The 23,137-nt window shown below is 33.9% G+C and overlaps 1 protein-coding gene across 2 annotated transcripts in view; it reads left to right on the forward strand.

Moving 5' to 3' along the window:
• Window positions 1–22,479, forward strand: part of LOC118202279 (reelin-like) — a 297,785-nt gene extending 275,306 nt beyond the window's left edge. For both annotated transcript variants that reach the window (XM_085812571.1, XM_085812570.1), the window contains one exon: window positions 22,049–22,479. In XM_085812571.1, coding sequence (XP_085668697.1) covers window positions 22,049–22,100 — 52 coding nt within the window. In that variant the 3' untranslated portion in view covers window positions 22,101–22,479. The remainder of the gene's footprint in view (window positions 1–22,048) is intronic.
• The last annotated feature ends 658 nt before the right edge of the window (window positions 22,480–23,137 follow it).

Below are 23,137 nucleotides of genomic sequence, written 5' to 3' on the forward strand. Positions count from 1 at the left end.
GGACGGGGGCGCCTGGTGTCTAACATAGGTAAACAGGCATATGCCCCGCGTCCTCCACTAGAGGCAACAAATCCCTGGAGCCCCATGAGGCCGCCACGGGTGTTTATTAGGATCTTAAAAAAAGAACAAAAGTTAACATTGCCATACAAGGGCTAGACTACATGTAGTACTTTGTAAGAACGTGAGGCAACTGAAGATAATGGTTACAGAGGTAGAACAAAATAAGACATAAACATAAAACATAAATGGAAACATATAAAAAGAAACATAAAGAAACACATGAAGCACACTAAAAATGCAAAAAGGTACACTAAGGTATACTAAAATACACAGAACTAAAAACACAGAACACATATAGATAAACACGATGCAAACAATTAAATAATGTGGACACATAAAAACGAAACACTTGATGATGTTATGAGACGCATAATAGCACGTAATTATTTAAACAGCGCGCATGATACTGAGAGGACACTCAATAGGGCACGCATATACAGTGGTGGCCAAAATTGTGGACACTTTTGGAAATTTTTATGTTTTTGAATTTTGTATGCTTATAGAAAACGTTACGTTTCACAAAATGCAAACTTGTATATATCATTTTAAAGAGAATTTATTACTGAATTCAATACAAAACACAAAATCAATTATTTGCAATACAAAAAAAGTTAAACGATAATAGTTATCGATATACATTAGATAGTGATCATTGCAGTGAGTTATCAGTACTCAGTAGGGTATCCTTTATTTTTGAAGCACAGCTTCACATCGTATACATCGTATACGTCACATTGTATACAGCTTCACATCGACGTTTCATTGAGCTGACAAGAGTTTTAAACTCTTCTTTCGTTATTACATGATGCCAGGAAACAATTATAGCCTCAATTAGTTCCCTTTTATTTGATGAGCGCCTCATTCGGACAAGAGTTTTCAAACGGTGCCACAAATTTTCGATAGGATTGAGGTCAGAACTGTTTCCTGGCCATGACAACAGTTTAATGCTCTTTGTACGAAACCACTCTTTCGATATTTTGGCCGTGTGGCAAGGGGCAGAATCCTGCTGAAAAATAGGCCCACCAGCGGCCGAGCGGTAAAGTCGCTGAACACTGGTAGTTCGGTCCGAGGTTCGAATCCCGCGAACGGGCTGGCTGCATGGGAGTTTTCGTGGTTTTCCCCATGTGTAACGTGTATACGAGTCAGTTTCCCTTAGAAAGTCCTCCACGAAAGGCATGCCTCCCCTTAGGCAGATAGCCCTCGTGTGCTTTGCCATAATTAAATACACCAACACCTGCTGAAAAATAAACGAAGCATTGTTGGGAAAGAGATATCTGATGGAAGGTAGAAGTTTTGGTTCTAGAATAGTGTCAATGTATTTTCTCGCATTCAGTGTCCCATCGATGACATGAAGGCGACCCATACCGTCTGCTGACATGCATGACCAAATCATAACACTAACTGCGTTCTTCACAGTTGCTTGAATGCAGTCAGGGTGTAGCTCTTCTCCTATTCTACGTCTTACATATTTTCGCCCATCACTACCGAATATCAATATCATAGTTTCGTCACTCCATATAACTTGTGACCACTGATCATCCGTCCAATTAATGTGTTCCTTTGCCCAGTGTAGTCTTTTTTTTTTTTTTTTTTTTTCGTTGCTGAAAATTAAGATAAGGTTTTTTCGTGGAATTCTACCTCTCAGTCCAACATCTGTTAATCTTCTCCTGCTTGTTCTTGAACTGACAGAAACACCTGCATCATTCAGATCACTTCTGATGGCCGCTGATGACATTTTTCTATCTTGAAGGCAGAGTCTTTTTAGTTTTCTGTCATGAATAGATGTGGTGCACTTTTTTCGGCCTTTTCCGTCTTTGTTTTTTTATTGAATTTGTCTCCTGATATCGTAAACAAAACTTTCGGACTCCAGATGTAGTCACTGAACCACCCACCTGTCTTGCAATTTCAGCATAGGAAAGACCACTTTCTCGTAACACAATAATATTACATCTCTTTCTAGGTGTCCAATCTACTCTTTTATTTGATGCCATTGCTTCTTGACTAAATATTTAAAATTTTTACAAAAATTCCTACTTGTAATTGCAGTGTATAAGAAACAGGTTCTCCTTCTACAGAGCAAAGCAAAATAATGAATTGTTTCAAGTGTAAACATGATGTCAGCTTCTACTGGCAGTTACTAACATTTGATTGGCTCTCAGAACAAGAACAGTGAATGGCCAGGAAAGCTAGACATTACAAACCACTTCATAACTGTGTTTTTTTATTTATATTAAAGTACATATAACTTTTTTTGTATTGCAAATAATTGAATTTTGTGTTTTGTATTGAATTCAGTAATAAATTCTCTCTAAAATTATATATACAAGTTTGCATTTTGCGAAACGTAACATTTTCTATAAGCATACAAAGTTCAAAAACATAAAAATTTCCAACAGTGTCCACAATTTTGGCCACCACTGTATGCGTGAAGCAATGTGATGACAATAGTTCATGAAGCAATGATAATAATAGTACGCACAAGAAAATGCGCAGATATACAAGATGCAATGTAAGGACTAAGGTACATGATACAATGATATACATGATGTAATACAATGGTAATAGTACATGATGCAATAAAGTTAGTAATTCACATAACAGGTAATAGTACACACATGTGAGCATACAAAGATACGCGTTACAGCATAGTGACAAGAGTACTTGACGTAATGGTGCTAATAGTTCACATTGTACGATGCAGTACACACATATATGCAGAACGTATACTCGATGACAAATAGTACACATATAAACGATGCAGACGATTAAATGATGCAGACACATGAAGCAAATAAACATTAATATGGTGCACATAAAAATTATGAGATTCATAGTAGCATACAGTTGGTGATACGGCACGCGTGACTTGATAGTATCCATCCATATATACGTGATGCAATGTGATGATGGTGATACATGATGCGAAGATACTAATAGTACACTGAGCGGTTAATAGTGCAAACGATAAGACATGCAAATATACATGTTGTGGTGTACTGACCACATGATGCTAAAACGATAGTAGCGCACAAACAAAACTTGCGTGTAGACAAGATGCAGACAATTAAATGATGCAGATAAACATTAGTATGATACACTTGATGATGTTAAAGATGCATAATAGCACATGGTTGATGATAGATAGCTGAAGATATGTCACCCGTGGTACAAGTTATACACACAAAGACGTATAATAGCATATGGTTGATGATAGATGGCTGAAGATATGACACCCGTGACACTGATTGTACACACAGTAAAGCATAGATACACATGATGCAATTTAACTAAAGAAATATAGCCGAAACTATCAAGATTCAAATCGAGTTGGCCCCTTAACTTATTTGACTACGAAGCTTAGCAAGGGCCTGAGTACGGCCGAGCGTAATAGCAGCTTCGAGAGAGAGAGTGGCCAAAAAGGCAGACGCGCGTAAATCAGAAACTCTGATTCTCTCTGACTCAGTAAGTAACTTCGTGGTTTAAATACCGCTCCTCCTCATTAAAAATTCAGCAAGATTCCAAAACTACATCCTGCCCGGAAGTAGTAAGTTGAAGTTAAAAATGGGACAGGAAAGGAACTTAAAATTTAACTGTTAATACAATTAACATAATCCTTACAAGCGTTAAAGGGACAACTCTGTTTGGAATCTTGATAGCTTCGGCTATATCTTTTTAGTTAAGTTTTCTTGCTTATTATTCCTGAGTTCAAGCCGAGTGGAGGCTTCATTGTAACTCCAAGAAAGAGTCGTCTGTTCAATTTATTTTAAATAATAAAGGGTAATTAACCCTTCGTACGTTAACGTTTCTATCTCTCTCAACTAAGCGATTATTTGCTTATCAGTTCTGAACGTTCCAGACACATTGCAGTACATTTAAAGTTTGGAATCTTATAAAATTATGAAATGGTTGACATTTATGTTCATTAATAGGAAATATGCGGAGTGAAATTTATACTGTGGATTTACAAAATTTTATGACTAATTTTTTGACAAATTCCAGCAAACTTGCCGAACGATAAACAACGGCATTTTTACTTCCTTGTACGAAGTAAAGGAAGTATTGTAATCGCGAAAATTTTCGGGTGTCATATTTCGACAAAAATATCCATTTTGACCGCTCTCGAATACAATGTAAAGATGTTTTCGTGTGACATCTGTACGTAAGGGCAGGAATTAGGGATTATTCAGTTATGGAAAAGCACACGAGGGCTATCTGCCTACAGGAAGGGATGCATTCGTGGAGGACATTCTAAGGGAAACTGGCTCGTATACACGTTACACATGGGGAAACACCACGAAAACGCCCATGCAGCCAGCCCGTTCCCGGGATTCCAACCTCGGATCGAACTACCAGTGTTCAGCGTCTTTGGTGGGCCTTACGTAAGGACAGAATAAAGGAGTTCCTTCCCCCCCAAAAAAAATTCAAAAATTGATTTCAAATGAATTCTGAAGATACCCCCCTGACGTCTGTACATACGTATGCATGTATCTCACATAACTCAAAAATGAGTACTCTTAGGACGTTGAAATTTTGTATATAGGACTGCTATAGCGTATAGTTGTGTACTTCCCTTTTTGACTGCAATCCGCTATATAAATATATATATGTGATGCACCAGCTTTAGTCGTAGCTTAAATTATCAGACGATAAGTTTAAAAAAACAGGATCCATTTATTATTATTCAGGAGAAACAGCAGTTACAAAATCAGATAACCGGAGTAAATAAAAAGAATTACTAATAACTTTTTTATTAAGTTTACTGCGTCGTGACATTTAAGAAAAGCCCCCGATATTCCTTTGCGAGTCCTTTTATAGCCTCTGGAAAGGCGGAGCTACCAAGAAATGACGTCAGCCTCGTCAGCCAATCCAGTTCGCTTGAAATATTTCCAGAACATTCTAAAACTGTACGTGTAGAAAAGGCGGGGAAAACAACTTGACTACGGGGCTGTGGATTTAATTCCACGTACTTTCAAATAAGAGAACACCGCCATTAAAAAATAAAAAGAACATACAGTTAGAATTTTAAGTGTATTCTTGACTATGGAATTTTATTATTACAAATATATATATATATATATATATATATATATATATATATATATATATATATATATATATATATACCCACTCTGTTACTCGGCGCCGTGTGTTCAAGTTTTTTTTATTCTTGGTAAAATTGTGCATTTTTGCTTTAAAAATGATTGAATTATATTTCTCTTTTATTTGTTTAATTTCTTTTATACATCGTTTTATATTTATTATAGTATTTGAATAGAACATGCGGCAACGATTAGATAATTCTTCAGATGGTATAACTTTTGCGCATTCAGAGTTATAAAATAAATGAGATGTAATGCTGTTAAGTGAACCTAGCGCCAGAGTGTCGCTATGGTAAATAAAAAAAGTGAATTTTAAAGAGCGCATTTATTCTATTGTGGTTTATGTGCTATTGAATTCAGTTCTATAAGTTTAAATGAAATGCAGGAAAAAAGGCGTATGATATAATATTCCGTACAAGGAAGTTATGTGTTGCACACTTCAGATTTTTATCTTCTACTGCAGCTATTGCATCATTTTATTTTTTCTTTTCTTATAAATCGACAACGCCAATTCAACAAGTAACCTTAGAAACTTTTAACATTTCTATTGGATTCACTCATTCTAAGGACATGTATGTGGCGATATACGCATTTTGTCGATCTTTACTCTAGTATGCGAAAAATTTCGGGTATCATATTTCAACGAAACTGTCCATTTGGACCGTTCTCGAATCCATTTGAACGATTTTTTTGCGTCACAAACTATATATATATATTTTTATGACTAAATATATATTTATATATGCACCAAACTATATATATATATTTGTGTGCGTATGTATGTATGTATGTATTCCTCTGTTACCCGGTGAGCTCGGTTATTTTTATTCTTATACGTTAGTAAATTGTGCATTTTTTGCTTTGAAAGTGAGTGAATTATGTTCTTATGTACCGGTTAATGTTTTTATAACTTTAAATATCAACAATTTAAAAATTTAAGTCACGCTAGGCCTAACGAGGATTCGCTTACATTTGAAACTCTTAGTAGAGTATTGAGTTACGTCAGTTGTGCACCAACTTCAGTGCCTTTTTGCCCAGTGGGACCGATATTTAACTTTCGATTTTGTGCGCCGAAAATTATGTCTTCCTGACCGCTGGACGAACTGCTTGTTTTGCCGGAAAAAAGTCTAATTTCAACTGTAAAAATAGTTTTTTAATTGTGGTATTTCAGGTTTTTCTGTATTTTACAAATTTTAATGAAGATGTTTCGAGTTTTCGTGTATTGTTGGATTGCCGCGAAGTGAGAATTGAATCGACTGAATGAGAAATATATCTCTAATGAAATTCGAGGAAATAAGTTTAAATGAAGTGCAGCAAAAAATATGTATAATTTAATAGGCCGTCTGTGTAAGGAAGTCTGTGTGGTGTCCACATCAGATTGTTTTCATCCACTTTTCCGCTGCATTTTCAGGTTCTGGGTTGCATTGGTTTTAAATTTTGACTATATATTTTTAAGATATATTTCGATTTCGCCATTTTTTTACACATACCGTTTTGTATTTTTCGCTTTTGTCTACGTTTTAAGTTTATCCCATATTTTTTAAATTTAAGCACGTTGTCATACTTAAATTTAGTGATGAATTGGAAAATATTTCCTGTCGGAAAGAACGGTACTCAGTTTTTACGAATATTTGAAATGTTACTGGGCAAAGAGGATAATACAGGCCGTATTATCCTCTTTACCCCACCCCACCTCCCAAAAAGTAAACTAAAGACTTCAATTTCTAAAAATTTCCTTTATTTGTTTTAAATTTGGTTGCGTAAGCAATTATATTTATAATTATAAAGATAGGTTAAAATCCTTATGCTACAGTGTTTGGAAAAATGACTGTTTGCCTGACCGCGTGACAGATAAACGGTGGTAACACTTGCTAGGTGGTGTGGATGATAAATGGTGTGATAACGTAACGTAACGGCTGAAAAATTTGAAAACACTTCTCAAGCGTTTCTAACATCAACAAAATGTGTTCTAAATAATGGTCTTAGTTTGACTAAAACAGATGTGCATAAATAAATCTCATTTTGCGATTTAATATTTAATTTTTGTATTCATGAGTGACCGAGCGAGAGTGAAAGTTACTGAAGCGTACTGGCTTGTCATATTCCAGTAGCAGCGAAATGATTCATCTGCGTTCAATCCTCTTCCCTTACCCGAAGAATGTAAATACAACCCAAGTTTCCTGATTATATATGTTGTACATAAAACACCTCCACGTTGGGTGGGTATTTAACTCACCCATCAATGTAATACAGTGAGTTTTTGCCACTGTTAGGATGAGCAAATGTAGAGCTTTAGTGTAATTTATTTTTGATTTGAAAGATGAGACCGAAGTTTTAAAATAAATTGAAATTAATTTGTTTTTCCCTTTTCCCATTGGCGGGCACTTAGCCGATTTAGGCTTGGCTACTACTAAGTAAGGCCAGACTCCGGGATTCGAACCCGGGTCCTTTGGAATCGCATTAAGGGGGCTCATACACCTTAAACCCCTCATGATCTTCGAAAATGTGACTGTTGCAAGAATTGGGATATTTTATTTATTTTAAAAGCAATTACTTCCAACTTTTTACAGCTGACTCCATAATATAGCTGCTTTGGAAAATAGTGACCAGAAAGTTTGTGTTGCCACAAATAGTTTTGTAATTTAATCCTCTTTGTGACAAACTATTTCGCCGTGTTTCCACCTTGCGCGCATGATATTTAAAAAATGGCTAATAGTACATACATGAAATTGGATGGAATTTTTTATTTGGGCACTATTTTCTAACTGAACCAACAATCTGATGAATATTTTAATATTGAAAAATTTTATGGACGAAAACATTAAAAATTTTGTTAATAAAATACATTTTATAAACTTAACTCAAAATAAAATAAAAATTTAACATGAAAATTTTAGAATTTTAGGTTCGCAGTAGTTTCCAAATGTTATAAAAGCTACATAATAAATATGGAATTAAATTATGAAACAGAATGTTTTAAACTGTGCGCGCAAGGTGGAAACATGACGAAAAATGTTGTCACAAAGCTGATTAAATTATAAAAATATTTGTGGCAACACAAACTTTCTGATGACTATTTCAGAAAGCAGCTATATTATGTAGTCAGCTTTAAAAAGTTGGTAGTAATTGCTTTTAAAATAAATAAGTTATCCCAATTCTTCCAACAGTCACCTATTCGAACATCTTATGGGTTTTAAGGTGTATGAGTCCCCTTAAGATCTCCTAACCACTGTACTGTCTGGGCGGTGAAAGTGATGTTAGTAATTTTTATCATAAAATGCGCAGTTTGTTTATTTTATTTTTCTCAAAAATAGCTCTACCATTTGCTTCAGAACACCGTTTTCTCTTTTGGCTCATTGATAAGTTTTGAGGTTTATTTTTACTCAGCGCAGCTTTTAAGTTTGTACAATAGTCTACTTTTGCCGCGATGGTACATTAATGTAGTTTGAATGTAATGTGTGCACACCGGTTAAAAATGCACACAAATGTTTAAATAATTCTCGCACTTATACTGTATTCAGATTATAAGGTATATTCAGCATGCCTTCGTGGTGTAACGGCAGCACACTTGGCGCGTATTCGAGAGGTCCAGGTTCGAGTCCCGGCGAGGACATTACTCATTTTTCAGGTTTCCTACTTCGAAAATCCTAATAACTGTACAATGGCGCCCGAACTAAAGAATGGTGGATGATGATTCTTCACCACCACGGTCCCCTAATCCCCAGTCGCCGTTAAGGGGTATTGGAACCCAAAAATCTTCAAAAAAATGGTGATTTCGGATTTTTGCATTTTCAGATTCTCTACGCTTTTATCTTTCTAAAAATACCATTCTTCAATCTCTATGAAAATTAGAACTGTAAAAAATCTAATTTTATTTTGTTATCGAATGCTTTAATAAATGAGTTATATATATACGCGTTTTTTTCCACTTTAGCACGTTATGTAGAACGTTCTAAATACACCTAACACCGTTATAGAACGGTATGACACGGTCTCTGAACGTTTTCGGAACGTTCCGGTGCTGCTTGGGCTTGACTCATATTTAAAATGAAATCTGAAGTTATCATTCCCTTCTCCATTACACAGTAGTACACTATATTTGCTTCAAATGTGTACCCATGTTTCGTCTCAATGTACCAGGATTGTACGTTGAAATGTACATTTTAAGAACACGGTTATAATATTCACTGCTTTTGCACGTCGTTTAGAACGTATTTTCTAGCACAGAAGAGAACGTTTCGAAAAGTACCAGTATTGTACGTTGAAAAGTACGTCCTAAGAACACGGTTCTAACACGCACAACTTTAACACGTTATGTCGAACGTATTTTATAATACAATCTGTGTACGTTTTGAAAAAAACGATTGTTGTACGTCGAGATGTACGTACTAAATACACGGTTGTTACACGCACCAATTTAGCACGTTATATAGAACGTATTTTATAACACAATCTGGGAATGTTTAGAAAAAGACGATTGTTATACGTCGAAATGTACGTACTAAATACACTAGCACGTTAGGTAGAACGTATTTTATAATACAATCTGTGTACGTTTTGAAAAAAACGATTGTTGTACGTCGAGATGTACGTACTAAATACACGGTTGTTACACGCACCAATTTAGCACGTTATATAGAACGTATTTTATAACACAATCTGGGAATGTTTAGAAAAAGACGATTGTTATACGTCGAAATGTACGTACTAAATACACGGTTGTTACACGCACCACTTTAGCACGTTATGTAGAACGTATTTTATAACACAAACTGTGTACGTTTTGAAAAAACGATTGTTGTACGTCGAAATTTACGTACTAAATACACCGGTGTTACACGCACCACTTTAGCACGTTATGTAGAACGTTCTAAATACACCTAACACCGTTATAGAACGGTATGACACGGTCTCTGAACGTTTTCGGAACGTTCCGGTGCTGCTTGGGCTTGATTATATTTAAAATGAAATCTGAAGTTATCATTCCCTTCTCCATTACACAATAGTACACTATATTTGCTTCAAATGTGTACCCATGTATCCACTCATCCTATATGTCGGTTACGAATCGTGGCTGATTTCTGATTATGTATGTGTAGTTTCCGCATTTGATGTTGTTTAACCTACTTAATACTCGTCGTACTTAAAATATTTTAAAATTCATACTCAGAATCTATCTTGAACAAACATTAATTATCTGAAAATCTGGACTAGTAATTTCACGCAGTGCATGTAAAATTAAACCTGCAGGAGAGAAAAGCAGTATTCCTGAAAACCATTATTCTCTATTTACCTAACGTGATTTATAATGTGTAATAATAATAATTTATAAAATGTAAAATTCCCCTGATGCCTCATTAATAACTCGACTGTGAATAAAAGTTTGCTTACCCTTGTTCTTTATTGCTGGCAAACAGTTTGATTCGCTTCCCTTTTATCTCAGCCTGTATTTTTGAGGCACTTCAATACAATGGTTGTCCTGCAGTTTGCATTCTAACTCGGCAGTGTATGCCTTTATTATAAATATTTGTATTATTTGAAAGCTTTTAAGGTTTGTTTACCTTCGTCGCCTTTTCGTAATGTTGAAAACAAATACATTTGTTAAAGTCGTTTAAGCCAGTTCTGTTCCGTTTTGTGATTACGCTTCCTTTTGTTCGAAAGTTTATAAGGTAGGCGAAATTTGAATCTTTTGTTTTATTTAGAATTTTTTGTTTGGTGGTTAAGTTTAAACGCTTCCTGTTGTTTGACTTTAATAGTTTACATTGTATTATAATATTCGTGAAAGATTTGTGTATGTGTATGTGCTCCAGTTTTGCGTTATTATCTCGTCAAATTGTATACGTCAAGAATGAACATAAATTAAAACGGATAGCGATGCGGTTTTGGCATCCACGCCCTCATCCATTTAATTTAAAAAGCTGTTGTCAGTCAGTCGGTAATTTAACAAGAATGCGAAACTGCAGAAAAGAGTTTCCACTGTAACATGCAAATGAAAACAAAATAGAGCAAATAACGCTTATAGGATTAACGAATGATTATTTTTCTTAAGTTTAATTTTCGCACAGGGCTGTAAATGTGACAATAAAAGTCCTTACGTCGACTTCTCGATCGCTGGTCGTAAGAATTGCAAACATGTTTCTTAATGAAGCAAATAGTCATGATATATGACTTAGTTTTATAAAAAAAATTATGAAGTGTAATGTTTTTTACGGTCTTGTATTCCCTATGATTACATTTAGGAAAACTTTATTTTTTCCCCGTAAAGGTATATGTTATGTTATGTTATGTTATGTTGTGTTATGTTATGTAGAAGTGAGGGGGGCCACCTAATATTTACCCTAACTAAGCAGGTATTAGCCCCACACACTAACTAGAAAACTAACAACATTCTGGCCCCGAAAAGGTATAAGTGACGGAGGACGTGGGCACTGTCCCTTTACCTTAATGGTTAATCAGTACAGCACCACATCCACCATTATTCAGAGCCGCCGATGGGATTCGCTGCCGTCCAACTGCCCGGGTCCCAGTGTTTGTTGATATCTGAGAAAAATATTAAGTACATGGCCATACAGCTTTTGTAACATACTACTTTTACAATACGTTACGATACTAATGATTCAATTATAATACATTTAAAAACCCGAAAAGGTATAACACAATATACAGGGTGCGGCAGGAAAACTTCTTTATTTGAAACGCGCGCCATTTAGCGGCATTTATTGCGAGAAGGGTGGGGTAGCGCTAATTGAAAAGAGCGGTATCTAAAGTTTTATGTCATGTAGATTTAGTACCGATTACTCAATGGACGAGAGAGGAGCGTATGTTCTCCGTGGAGTCGTACTTTTCTACGTACTGCATTTTTATCCATATAAATTGACAGTGGTGCAAAAACTTAATCCATGCGATTTTCTTTCACGAAAAAATGCATGCAAAGCCGTTCTTGACAATATGCCTCATGATGACCTTGTGTTTGACGATGGTGCTCATTTTCATCTTTCCGGTTGCAGCATGCATTAACACGTTGAGCGTGGCGCCGGTCCTTGGGGACCGGCAGTGAACTTTCCGTGTGGCCGGCGTCGGTCCCTGTGAACTTTCCGTATGGCAGTAAACTTTCCGTCGGTCCCTGGGGACCGGCACTGGAATTTTTTTTGGTTGGCGTCGGTCCGCGGGACCGACAGTATTAAAGTTAAAAAATAAATATAGTCTCAATGAAATGCATTGAAAAATTTTAAACAAAAATACGGCTTAGCTCGCTGCCGGCTGAACGGTTACGAGGCGATCGTCAGTGGCCAGCGCGTTCGCCTTATTTAGCGCCGTGTGATTTCTTTTTGTGGGGCTATCTGAAATCTCTGACGTCTAAAAACCCTGGCTCAACTGAAGAACAATCTTTAAGCTACTAATCGACAACATACCCGTCGATATGCTGGTAAAAATGGAAAGAAACTTCAAAACTCGACTATCTCAATGCATTGACCAGAACGGAGGCCACCTTAATAATATTATTTTTAAACCGTAATAAAAAAAAAACTTTATGTTTCTCTCTGTAACTTTGGAAAAAATTAAACTGATATGGTTTATACTATTTGTGTTATTCATTTGTAAAATAAGGTAGTTTCCCTGCCGCACCCTGTATAATATTTTAATAATACCAGTTAGTTTTACGTCCAAAAATACAATCTGGAAGTATATAAAACATGTCTTGTCACTAAAAATATTTACTGAAGATATCGGTTTATCATCCTCCCTTAAATTTGGTCGACACGACAGAAAAATTAATTTCAATTAAAAAGCAAAGCATACTTTTCTTTATTTAATACAGGTAGTTATAAAAGTAGGACTTGGCTATGGACATTGTGTGACTTATAAAGCGAAGAACGAGTTACCGTTAATTAATGTCGAAAAAAGGCTCTGAGGTTTATCTATTTATTTTTAACTAATAGTTTAAGTTGAAAACTTTTCCTATTACTCTCTTTTCACTCACACTTTTCATGCCAGAATGCAAATGAGATAGCGAGAGTTTGTTCAGATTAAGATAAAACGAAGTTCTAGTTAAGCAAGCGTTTAGAAGTTTAGTTTTAGAGCGTGTCTGCTTATTCCAGGCCACGTTGTGCTGTGGTTATTAGCGACTTGCGTTAGCGGCGTAGAATGTTCTCGCCATTCGGCTTGTTTCGCCGGTTTACTACAAACTAGAGCTGTTCCTGCGCGTTAAAGTATTTGAACCGTTACGCTAATCTACCACACCTTGAAATTATTATTCGTTACGTATTTCCGTTTGTAGCATCCTTAGGTTAATTGGAAGCAGAAAAGATGAAAAATATGCAACCGCCTTCGCCGGGAATCGAACCACGGACCTCTGAAATACCAGCCCAGCGTGCTACCGTTACACCACGAAGGCACGCTAGGGAAGTGGGAGAAATACCTTATATACTCCCCTTTTTAAAGGGCGACTAGAGTTTTACTAGACCTAGTCTCCAAATCCTTGGTGCGGAGAATCATCATCCACAACCCTTTAAGTTCGGGCGCCACTGGTAGAGTCATTAGGTTAATTGGAAGCAGAAAAGATGAAAAATATGCAACCGCCTTCGCCGGGAATCGAACCACGGACCTCTGGAATACCGGCCCAGCGTGCTACCGTTACACCACGAAGGCACGCTAGGGAAGTGGGAGAAATACCTTATACGCTAAGCCAGAAGTGCTGGCTTCTTGTAACGTAAGTTAAGTCATTTGTTCATTTGATGCTTGAATAAAAGGGTCTTATACACCCTTCTTTTGATCTCTATTTTGTTTCACAAGGCTAGAAGATGATTCTTCAAGAATCCTTTTAAAAGTTTATATTCCAAAAGAGACATAGGCTTTACAAGGCTTTCGGCGTTCTTGAGCTCTTAAAATAATTCCAAACATATCTCAAAATCTGAAGTAAAGAAAGAATATTATGTGGTAAATACTCAGAATTTAAACAGACACCAAGTGAGGATGTAATTTCGTTTTCTAGAATTGAAAAGGGAGGCGGTACAGGAAACTACAAAAATGATGGCAGTGACAAAAATCGCTGATCACCCAGTTCTGGGAAATGCAGCACTCTCGCTGTAGAAAAGAGAGCGTGAAAATCACCGATAAATACCTTAAATCTTCACATAGTTTTCTAATTATGTGCTACTGATAAAAATGTATCCTTTAACCATAATAGCATTAATAAAAAAAATGTACTTTTCATTTTTTCAAGAACGTCGATTTCATAAAAAATCATTAAAAATTGAGGTAAAAAAAATTCGAATTTTTGCAATTTTTCGCGTCTAAATTTAGGCCTGGACAGCTGAAGATGGGAATAACCGAAGTAATCGTAAACTGCTGTAAATTTTTTTAGGCTTTGGTCATGTCAGGTTTTTCTCCCTCCTTTCTGCGTGCCTTCGTGGTGTAACTGGAAACACACTCGACGCGTATTCGAGAGGTTCAGGACTTGAGTTCCGGCGAGGACACTGTACATCTCCTGCTTCAAAATAACCTAATCTCTCTAAGACAGTGCTAGAACTGGCTCATTCCAGGTTTTGACTGTAACATGTACAGAAATTGTATAAATAATTTATCGGTAAAAGTGTACAATTGGGTGCCCCTTGTTTTTTGGCGATTCTTTTTTGACGTCAAGATCGGCGCCAGGAAGGCACAATTTCACGTTGGCCCCTACACAAAACTGAAATAAGAAGTCAAAGAATTGCCTAAACTCGGTGTCCATGTACACATCGATCTATTTTCACTTAACATCATAACTAAAAAACATCAAAAAAACTAAAAGACTTCATACAAAGATGACAAACACACAAAGATGCACAAACTAAGGCACTGTCTTAACTTTGTCCATGTACACATCGATCTGTTTTCACTTTAAAAAAAGTGAAGAAGGTAAAACCAAGTTAAAACTGTCAAAGTAACCAGAAATGAGGTTTCATCGCCAAAGCTGAACAAAATTTGTCGCTAATCGAAGGGGTACTCAATTCTACACTACAGCCACTTTATCTTATTTCAGAACGTTGCATTTTTAAAAGTATTGCACATATAGCAATAACTGTCACGTGAAAAGACATAGAAACATCGCGAAGTTGATCTCGCATAATATTACACAAATATTCTGTGTATGTCTTATTAGTTATAGCTTACATATCCAAATGGTAGTCAAGTTCTGACTGTATCTTTTGTAGCATTTCTTTATTAATAGCTATTACGACATTATTTATACATTCCCTGCGCTTTTCCAAATGCTGTTTGGCAGCCGCGAAGTTAAGTACGAAAACACATTCCCTAATGTATATCCGAATGAGTCACTTAACGTTATGTCAGGGAACTTTGGATTGGAGCAATGCCATATAAAGGTTTTGACTGAACTTGACTATCGCTTCGATATGTTACATGTGACCTAAGAACATGTAAAAATATTTACAGTACAGTGTTTTCAAATCTGGTGAATTACTTATGATAGCTTTGTGTGTATGTTACCGTGAAAGACCGAAATTGGAGAATGTCGACTTTCACCAAATACGTCGGTGAAAGACCGAATATTTCACTACATTCTTGTATATTCGAACTCTCACCGGTGTATGTCGACAATCACAGATATGCTCTGGTGAAAGTCGGAAAGAGAGGTCATAAAGTGCCATAATGGTTTAAGTTGTTACAATAAATAAGATTTAAATCACATAATTTAGTTAAGTTTTTTATGACTGTTATTTTATTTTCTCATTTAGAATGTACTGTATAATTAAGTAAGTTTTAAACTTCTATTATTTTCCTTTCTCATTTTGAATGTATTGTGTGTTTTAGGTTCTCATGTTCTTAAGTTCTTATTTTAAGTGTCAAGTGCGTTTATTCGCGACTGAATGACGGAGAAGAAAATATAATATTGTTATATGTTCAACATTCACAATATGTACATGGTGAATGTCGACATTGACCGGTGTAAGTCAGAAATAAAAGTATTTGGAAAATATTTATTATACACTAAGAGACTATGTGAATGTTGACATTCACCAGTGAAAGTCGACATTCTCCAGATCTCGGTGTTTCACCGTAACATGTATATATCATGCTAATAGAGCTAATATGATAATTTCAGTGGAGATAACGTAATAGAAAATGATGTGTGTAAAAGAGGTACTTAAATCTTAGCCTGCTGAATACGTTTATATGCTTAATAAAACATTTTTCAATGTAAAAAACACACAACGAAACGGGCGCAAAATAAGCTTCCGTACTTCAGTGATAACATTTGTACTTCTCACATTTTAAGATTGTATTAGTAATTCATGGAACTTGTTAGAGAAGAACACAGAAACTGATAAGGAATGCGTATAATTATAATATGGATGTCATTGGAGTGAAGGTCTACTATGGTTTGGTGGTTATTAGCCCAGAAAGTTTATTAGTCTCGAAACACGGTTTTGCTTTAATTCACTTTAAATGTCGTCCACTATAAATGCGTTGTTTCACTTTTCATTCGAGTCTGTTGCCTTTCGGGGAAATGTGAGATATTTATCTTTCAGATGTAATCTGTCTATCCTTGAGTAACAAACTAAGCAATTTAAAAGCAATAAATGCAGTTCTTAGTTTTTTTTTTTTTTTTTTTTTTTACATTTTAGTTGGATTCATTTCAATAAAATCCGTTTCATTCATGATATAGCTAATGAAAAGAATTAATTATTTTTGCAGAATTATTTTACGTATTTTTTCACTTTCCAGATATGCAAAAGATATATAACGTTGACATGTTAGTCGAAATGTACATACATCTTGTAACCTATAAAACATTTGACCATCTTTATTGATAATTTCTACCGATAAACCGTATGAAACTTTAACCCTTTGCGGCACAATGTGTCCGGTGTAGACACACCTAAAAATTTCCTTCTGTCCGCACAGAAAAATTGAATGAAAAAGGATTTATAGGCTACTCTGAACCTTCTTCATTTATAGTAGATGGCAGCTCAATACAAACCAGTCCATATATTTTAGCCATGTTTAGTTTTTTTAAGACCTTCATGTTTCAAAGAAATCTTCCAGAATTTTTTAGGGTATCAATGGAATTGTCTGAAAAGAAATTTCTGTGTTATTTTTTGGGCTGCATGCTAATTTCCTTATTCTATATTAGTTTTAAATTTTTACCTTGAAATCTTGCTTAAAATTAAACGCCGAACCCTAGGTGTGCCCAGACCGGGCTCACCAATCATCTAGGACAACTGGGAGTCTGTATTCTTTGTTTCTCCGCATCTCAGCGGTCAGTTCATTGACGACAATGCTCGTTTCAGCACGCTTTTCGAAGCTCTATTCAACCAAAGTGAGCACACCCACAGAATTAAACGATAAGTGCTATCTTCAGAAAATTTTACTTGTATACTCCTGTAGGCCTAATTTTTTTTTTTTTTTTTTTTTTTTTTTTTTTTTTTAAATCAAACTCCAATTTTAAAAGGTAGCGTGCCGGAAAGGGTTAAGAATCCTTTTGGGTAACCGTTAAAATCTGAATCTTTTCAGATTGTTTTGTTTATTCATTTGTTTTATCACCTTTAAAATTAATATTGATTTAAATACATTTTGCGTTTGGTAAGTACATACGTCACGAGAGTTACATAAGAATCATGAGACAAAAATTAACTTTGAAATTATTTTTAGTATAAAAAATGCAAAAGGAAATTGAAATTACAAATAAAAGTTATATTAATATTTTGCATACTTTTTATCCTACTTATTTACATATAACTATATTATTTCTGTTGCTATGCAATATACTGTCATTTGTAATTTCTGTTCGTATTTAGTTTTCTATAAAGAGGTTTCACTAACAATACAAAATTCGTCATGCTCTAGAAGTACAGATCTAGAAATATATTTTTGTAACGATTTTGCAAAGATTTATATATAACCAAACCTTAGAATTTTATTTTCTATTATGTTCCGTCTGATAGCCTTTTTGTTGAACAATCATATTACATTTTGATTTCCAAGATAAAAGTCCTTTTCTTAAAACATCAAGGTTGATTTTATTCCATTCCTCCTTCACAGTTTTCCAGAGTCCATCCAATGTTTGATGTGATGCCGCTCATAAAGAGCTCATTTTAAAAGTCCAAATGCACAGTAATATGTAGGAGACACAACGAGGGACTTGCATTTAAAGGGATTAGCTTCAATTCTGGTTTCATTTCTCATTTTTACTTCCTTGTACGAAGTAAAAAGGAAGTATTGTAATCGCGAAAAGTTTCAGGCAGCATATTTCAACGAAAATATCCATTTTGACAGCTATCGAATGCAATTTAACGATGTTTTTGCGTGATATCTGTACGTAAGGACAGAATAAAAGACTCGTTTCCTCCAAAAAAATTATAAAACTGCTTTAAAATTAATTCTGAAGAGAATTTTCGTGGCGTCTGTACGAACGTATGTACGTACGTACGTATCTCGCATAACTCAAAAACGAGTAGGACTTTGGTAGACGGTTGCACGGATTTTTGACGATTTACGTTGGCCGAATTGTTGGCGCGATTTTCACAAACGTCAGCCATCTCGAAAAACGCTGTTTTTACGCTTAGTAAAGTATTCGAAACTTAAAAAATAAATAAATAAATATCGTTAAAAGTAATGGATTAATTTTTTGTTGAAAATGTCGTTTTTTAAGATGGCAGGCAAGTGTAAATAAATACATTTACTATGAGTATAAAATACTAAAGTAAGGTTATTATTACTTTCATATAGCAAAGAAGAGAATAAAAACACCGCTATAAAAACATTGGGCCAACGTTTAATTAGATTAAAATATTACTGAAATTGAATATCGAATTAAAAACCATCCTACCAACATTTAAAAGAATTAGAATATTATTAAATTCAAATACTTTAAAATACGTTATATAGAATATAATTAACATTAAAACATATGGACAATAATTATCTCAGCAATTTCTGAAAATAGTGTATTAATTTTTTTAACAAAAATTGAAGTATACAATTATAAAATAAAAGAAAAATATGTACTTACATTTTTTTGAGAGTTTAACCTGTTGTTTACTGATAAGTACCACAATAAAAAATCAAAATCATAATTTAGATAACATCTTTGAAAACATCTTTGAAGACATCTTTGAAGGAATTCGAAGATATAAATTAAATTTTAAAACGGCGCGGAAATGCGCAAATTGCCAGTAACCAATCAGGGAGTTGATTACAGCTCGTTAATGCACAAATATTCTGTAACCAATCAGAGAGCTTATTACATCACGGCTAGAATTAAAATTATTTAAAAATTCATACATAATAAAATCATTTTTTAAAAAAATGCAAAATTAAATTGTATTTTAATATTTAAGAGCCATAAATAATGTTTAAAACATTAGATTGAATTTATACATATTAAAACGAATTACTTTTAAAGTAAGGTGACGTCATTGATTACATCATCCACAACATAAAATTTCATTAAATATGATAAACAATAAAATTTTTATTTCAAATGAAAATGCAAAATTGAATTGATTTTTAATATTTAAAAGCCATAAATAATATTTTAAACACGGAATTTATGCACAATAAAACGCATTATTTTTTAAATTAAATGACAACAAAGTATCGGTTACCGTAAATAACTTATCCAGCAATGGGTTTACCATAAGTTGTATTACTCGCCAAAGGAAAATCGCCAAAAAATCACCAAAATCCGTGCAACCGTCTACCAAAGTAGCACCACGAGTAGCCTCAAGAACGTTGAAATTTTGTATATAGGACTGCTATAACATATAGATGTGCACCTCGTATTTTGGTTGCAATCGGCCGCACCAAACGTATATAAATACTATATTTATATATATATCCACTCTGTTACTCGGCACGGTGATCTCAGTTTTTTTACTCTTATATGTTTGTAAATTGTACATTTTTTGCTTTAAAAATGATTGAATTATGTTGTTCTTATCTTCCGGTTAAGGTTTTTACGCCTTTCGTAATTCTGGAAGCAATATTTGTACAATTATCAACAATTTAAAAGCTGTTTAAGTGCGGTTAAGTTTTAAATAACAGGGCGGACATATTTGTTTACATTTGAAACAGCAGAATTGTAGATTTGTTGCCAATCTAGAGAGACTAAGCTTCGCAACAACAAAAATAACGCCTTCATTTATTATTGCGAATTAAATCATGCTTAATCCTTTCTGGAATTTTTTCGAGGAAATAAGTGTTTAAGATTTACTTAATTTTTAATAATTAGTTATTTAATTTTTATAATTAGTAATTTTTAATACAGATATTTTGAGCTTTTATGTATATTTGTCTTGTCGCGAAGTGAAAACTGAATTAATTGAATGAGAAATACTCAATCGTCTGTGAAAAACTTTTTTTTTTTTTTGTTTTGTTTTGTTTTTGTTTTGTTTGCTTAATTTCTTTTTTAAATCGTTCTAGCTTTATTATAGTGTTTGAAAAGAACATGTGGCAACGATTAGATAATTCTTTAAATGATATACTTTTTGTGCATTCTGAGTTATAATATGAATGAAATATAATACTGTTAAGTGAACCTAGTGCCAGAGTGTCGCTATGTTAAACAAATAGAGTGAATTTTAAAGAATGCCTTTATTCTATTGTGGTTTATGCGCTGTCGGCGAAGTAGATTTAATTCAATCCAATAAGTTTAAAAGAAATGCAAGAAACAAATGCGTATAATTTAATATTCCGTACAAGGAAGTCATGTGGTGTACACATCAGATTTTTTTTTTTTTTTTTTTTTTTCAAGAAATAGAACTGTAGATTTAGAAGTATGGCTTGGAGCCTTATCCTGATGGAACTTAACACACTGAAGAGTGTTTGGATAAAGTGATGGGATTTCTTCTTTAAAAATAGGTGTTAAAATATATTTCTGATAGTAATTTGAATTAACTTTGACATTTTTTCTACTTTATTTATTTTAAATTTTCCGTTGTAAGAGAATCCAGTAATAAATAACAATAAAAGCTTTAGAAAAATTTTCCTTGTTTTCTCCGAACCAACATATTATGTCTTTTTCTCCTCCTCTTTCGGTAGTAAATCGTTCTTTTTCTATTGCAATCAGATAAGTATCCAAGCTTCCTCAATTGTACCTATATATTTCTATTTTTCACATGCCTAATAATTTTCGTACAGCAATCTGCACATACTCTTACGCCGAGTAAGGTGTTTCAGCGTTAGGCGACGAACATCAGGTTTTTGGTTTTGATTAGTTTTAAATAAGATTTTATAACTTTGCTACAGAGCTATTTAAAGATTTAGCAATAGCTCTTTGCGGGGGGGAGGAGCTGGATTTTCTTAAAACTTTTTAAAACTTAAGCTGCGACTTTAGATTTAATAAGAGTTGTATTTACCTGTGTTGGATATGCATTTTTTGCCTTTTCCTAGTGAGATGTAAACTTTGAAGTTCCTTTTTATATTTATTATATCACTTATTTTACATTGTAAGATTATTAAAAACATGCTTTTCAGATCTTTTTTCAAAACTGAATAAGAGTCAGACAGCGCAGAAATATAGCCTTCGATCCATTATTTATTTTTCGGCGACATTTTAAAGAAAATAATTTTTTCATTGCTGCAGACGATAACTAAACCTTATTCCGATTCGATGCCAGTCACGTTTGTATTTTAAAATTAATATTTAAATTCATGCAGTAAATCATAACCGTTAGAAAATTATGTAAACACCCTCTGTACTTTTTATTAAGTATTCTCGCATAAATGCTTAGTCTAAATAAAATATTTGCAAATATATCAGTTCTTTTAATTAAGCATAAGTGATTCTGGTTTTTGTTTCGAATGCTTTGATTACATTTTATTTTGAAAATTTGTATTTTTGATTTATTAGTATGTATTGTTTATTTTTTTCATTCTTATTCCAGCAATTCTTATGTCAAAAGTGGGTATACACAACCCAGAAGAAATCGTGGCTGAAATTTTCTGGATGAAAAATTTTAATTTCGTATATTATGGAAAGGAAGGATAAAGAAGGAAGATATTTAAGGAAAACACATAAAATCTCCTTTCCCTCATTTTATTCATTATTTTGTTTTTATTGATTAATATCTGTATATTACTTTTCTTCATTATGTATATTCTTGACATTTTTTTGTTCATCAAATATGCGGATTCCTAAGTCTATGGAAAAAGCGAGGAATATTTTAGCATAATTACTTCATTTTTGAACTAGTCTTCTCAGAGTTGTAATTTTTTAATGATGTTAAAAAGAATATAGAATGCATTATTATTACTCATGTTTTATTGTTTGTGTCTATGTATGTTTTTGAAACCAATTAAAGTTTTGTAAATGATATTCTCGAATTTCACAGCTCATAATCCATGAGCTATTATTAAATATAATATTTTTTTCTTATTTCCAAGTGCAGTTTATATATATATATATATATTTGTTTCGGGTTCTTTCAATTTTTATTAATTAATCATTGGGAGATGGATATCTGTTTCTTCGCTACAGCGTTGCTAGCTGCAAGTTCGTACAGATCTCTATAAATAACTGCGTCATATGAGCTGGTAGAAATGGAAACTTTGTTTAAAAAGTAACGGAATAAATACATATAAACAGTTCAAAAAGAATAAGAAAGATAAAATAAATAAATAAAGTCTGAAAGCTTTCAGATTTTAAAGGGGCGTTTTTCTTAACGCTTTGTAGGCTACCTTTATTTATTAAATATCATGTTCTTCGCACATAAACCATAAAATTCAATTCAGTAGCAATATCGCAAAATAATTTTAAAATGAGCATATGTTTACAATTTCCAATACACAGTCTCGCGCGCTGGAGATCAAAGTGTTTTTTTCCCCGTACAGTGTTGCCTTTGCTAGCTTTGAAATCGTTGAGTTTGTTAATTAAAAATTCGCTAAAGTGCTACAAAATAGGAAATCGATAATAAAACAAATTTCAAATTTGAAATTTGGGCTTCCAGATGCCCGTATTCGGATGCTATTCAACG

Source organism: Stegodyphus dumicola, chromosome 3 (assembly GCF_044657685.1).
Source record: "Stegodyphus dumicola isolate Sdum_Otavi_A_Nest chromosome 3, ASM4465768v1".
Lineage (NCBI taxonomy): Eukaryota > Metazoa > Arthropoda > Arachnida > Araneae > Eresidae > Stegodyphus > Stegodyphus dumicola.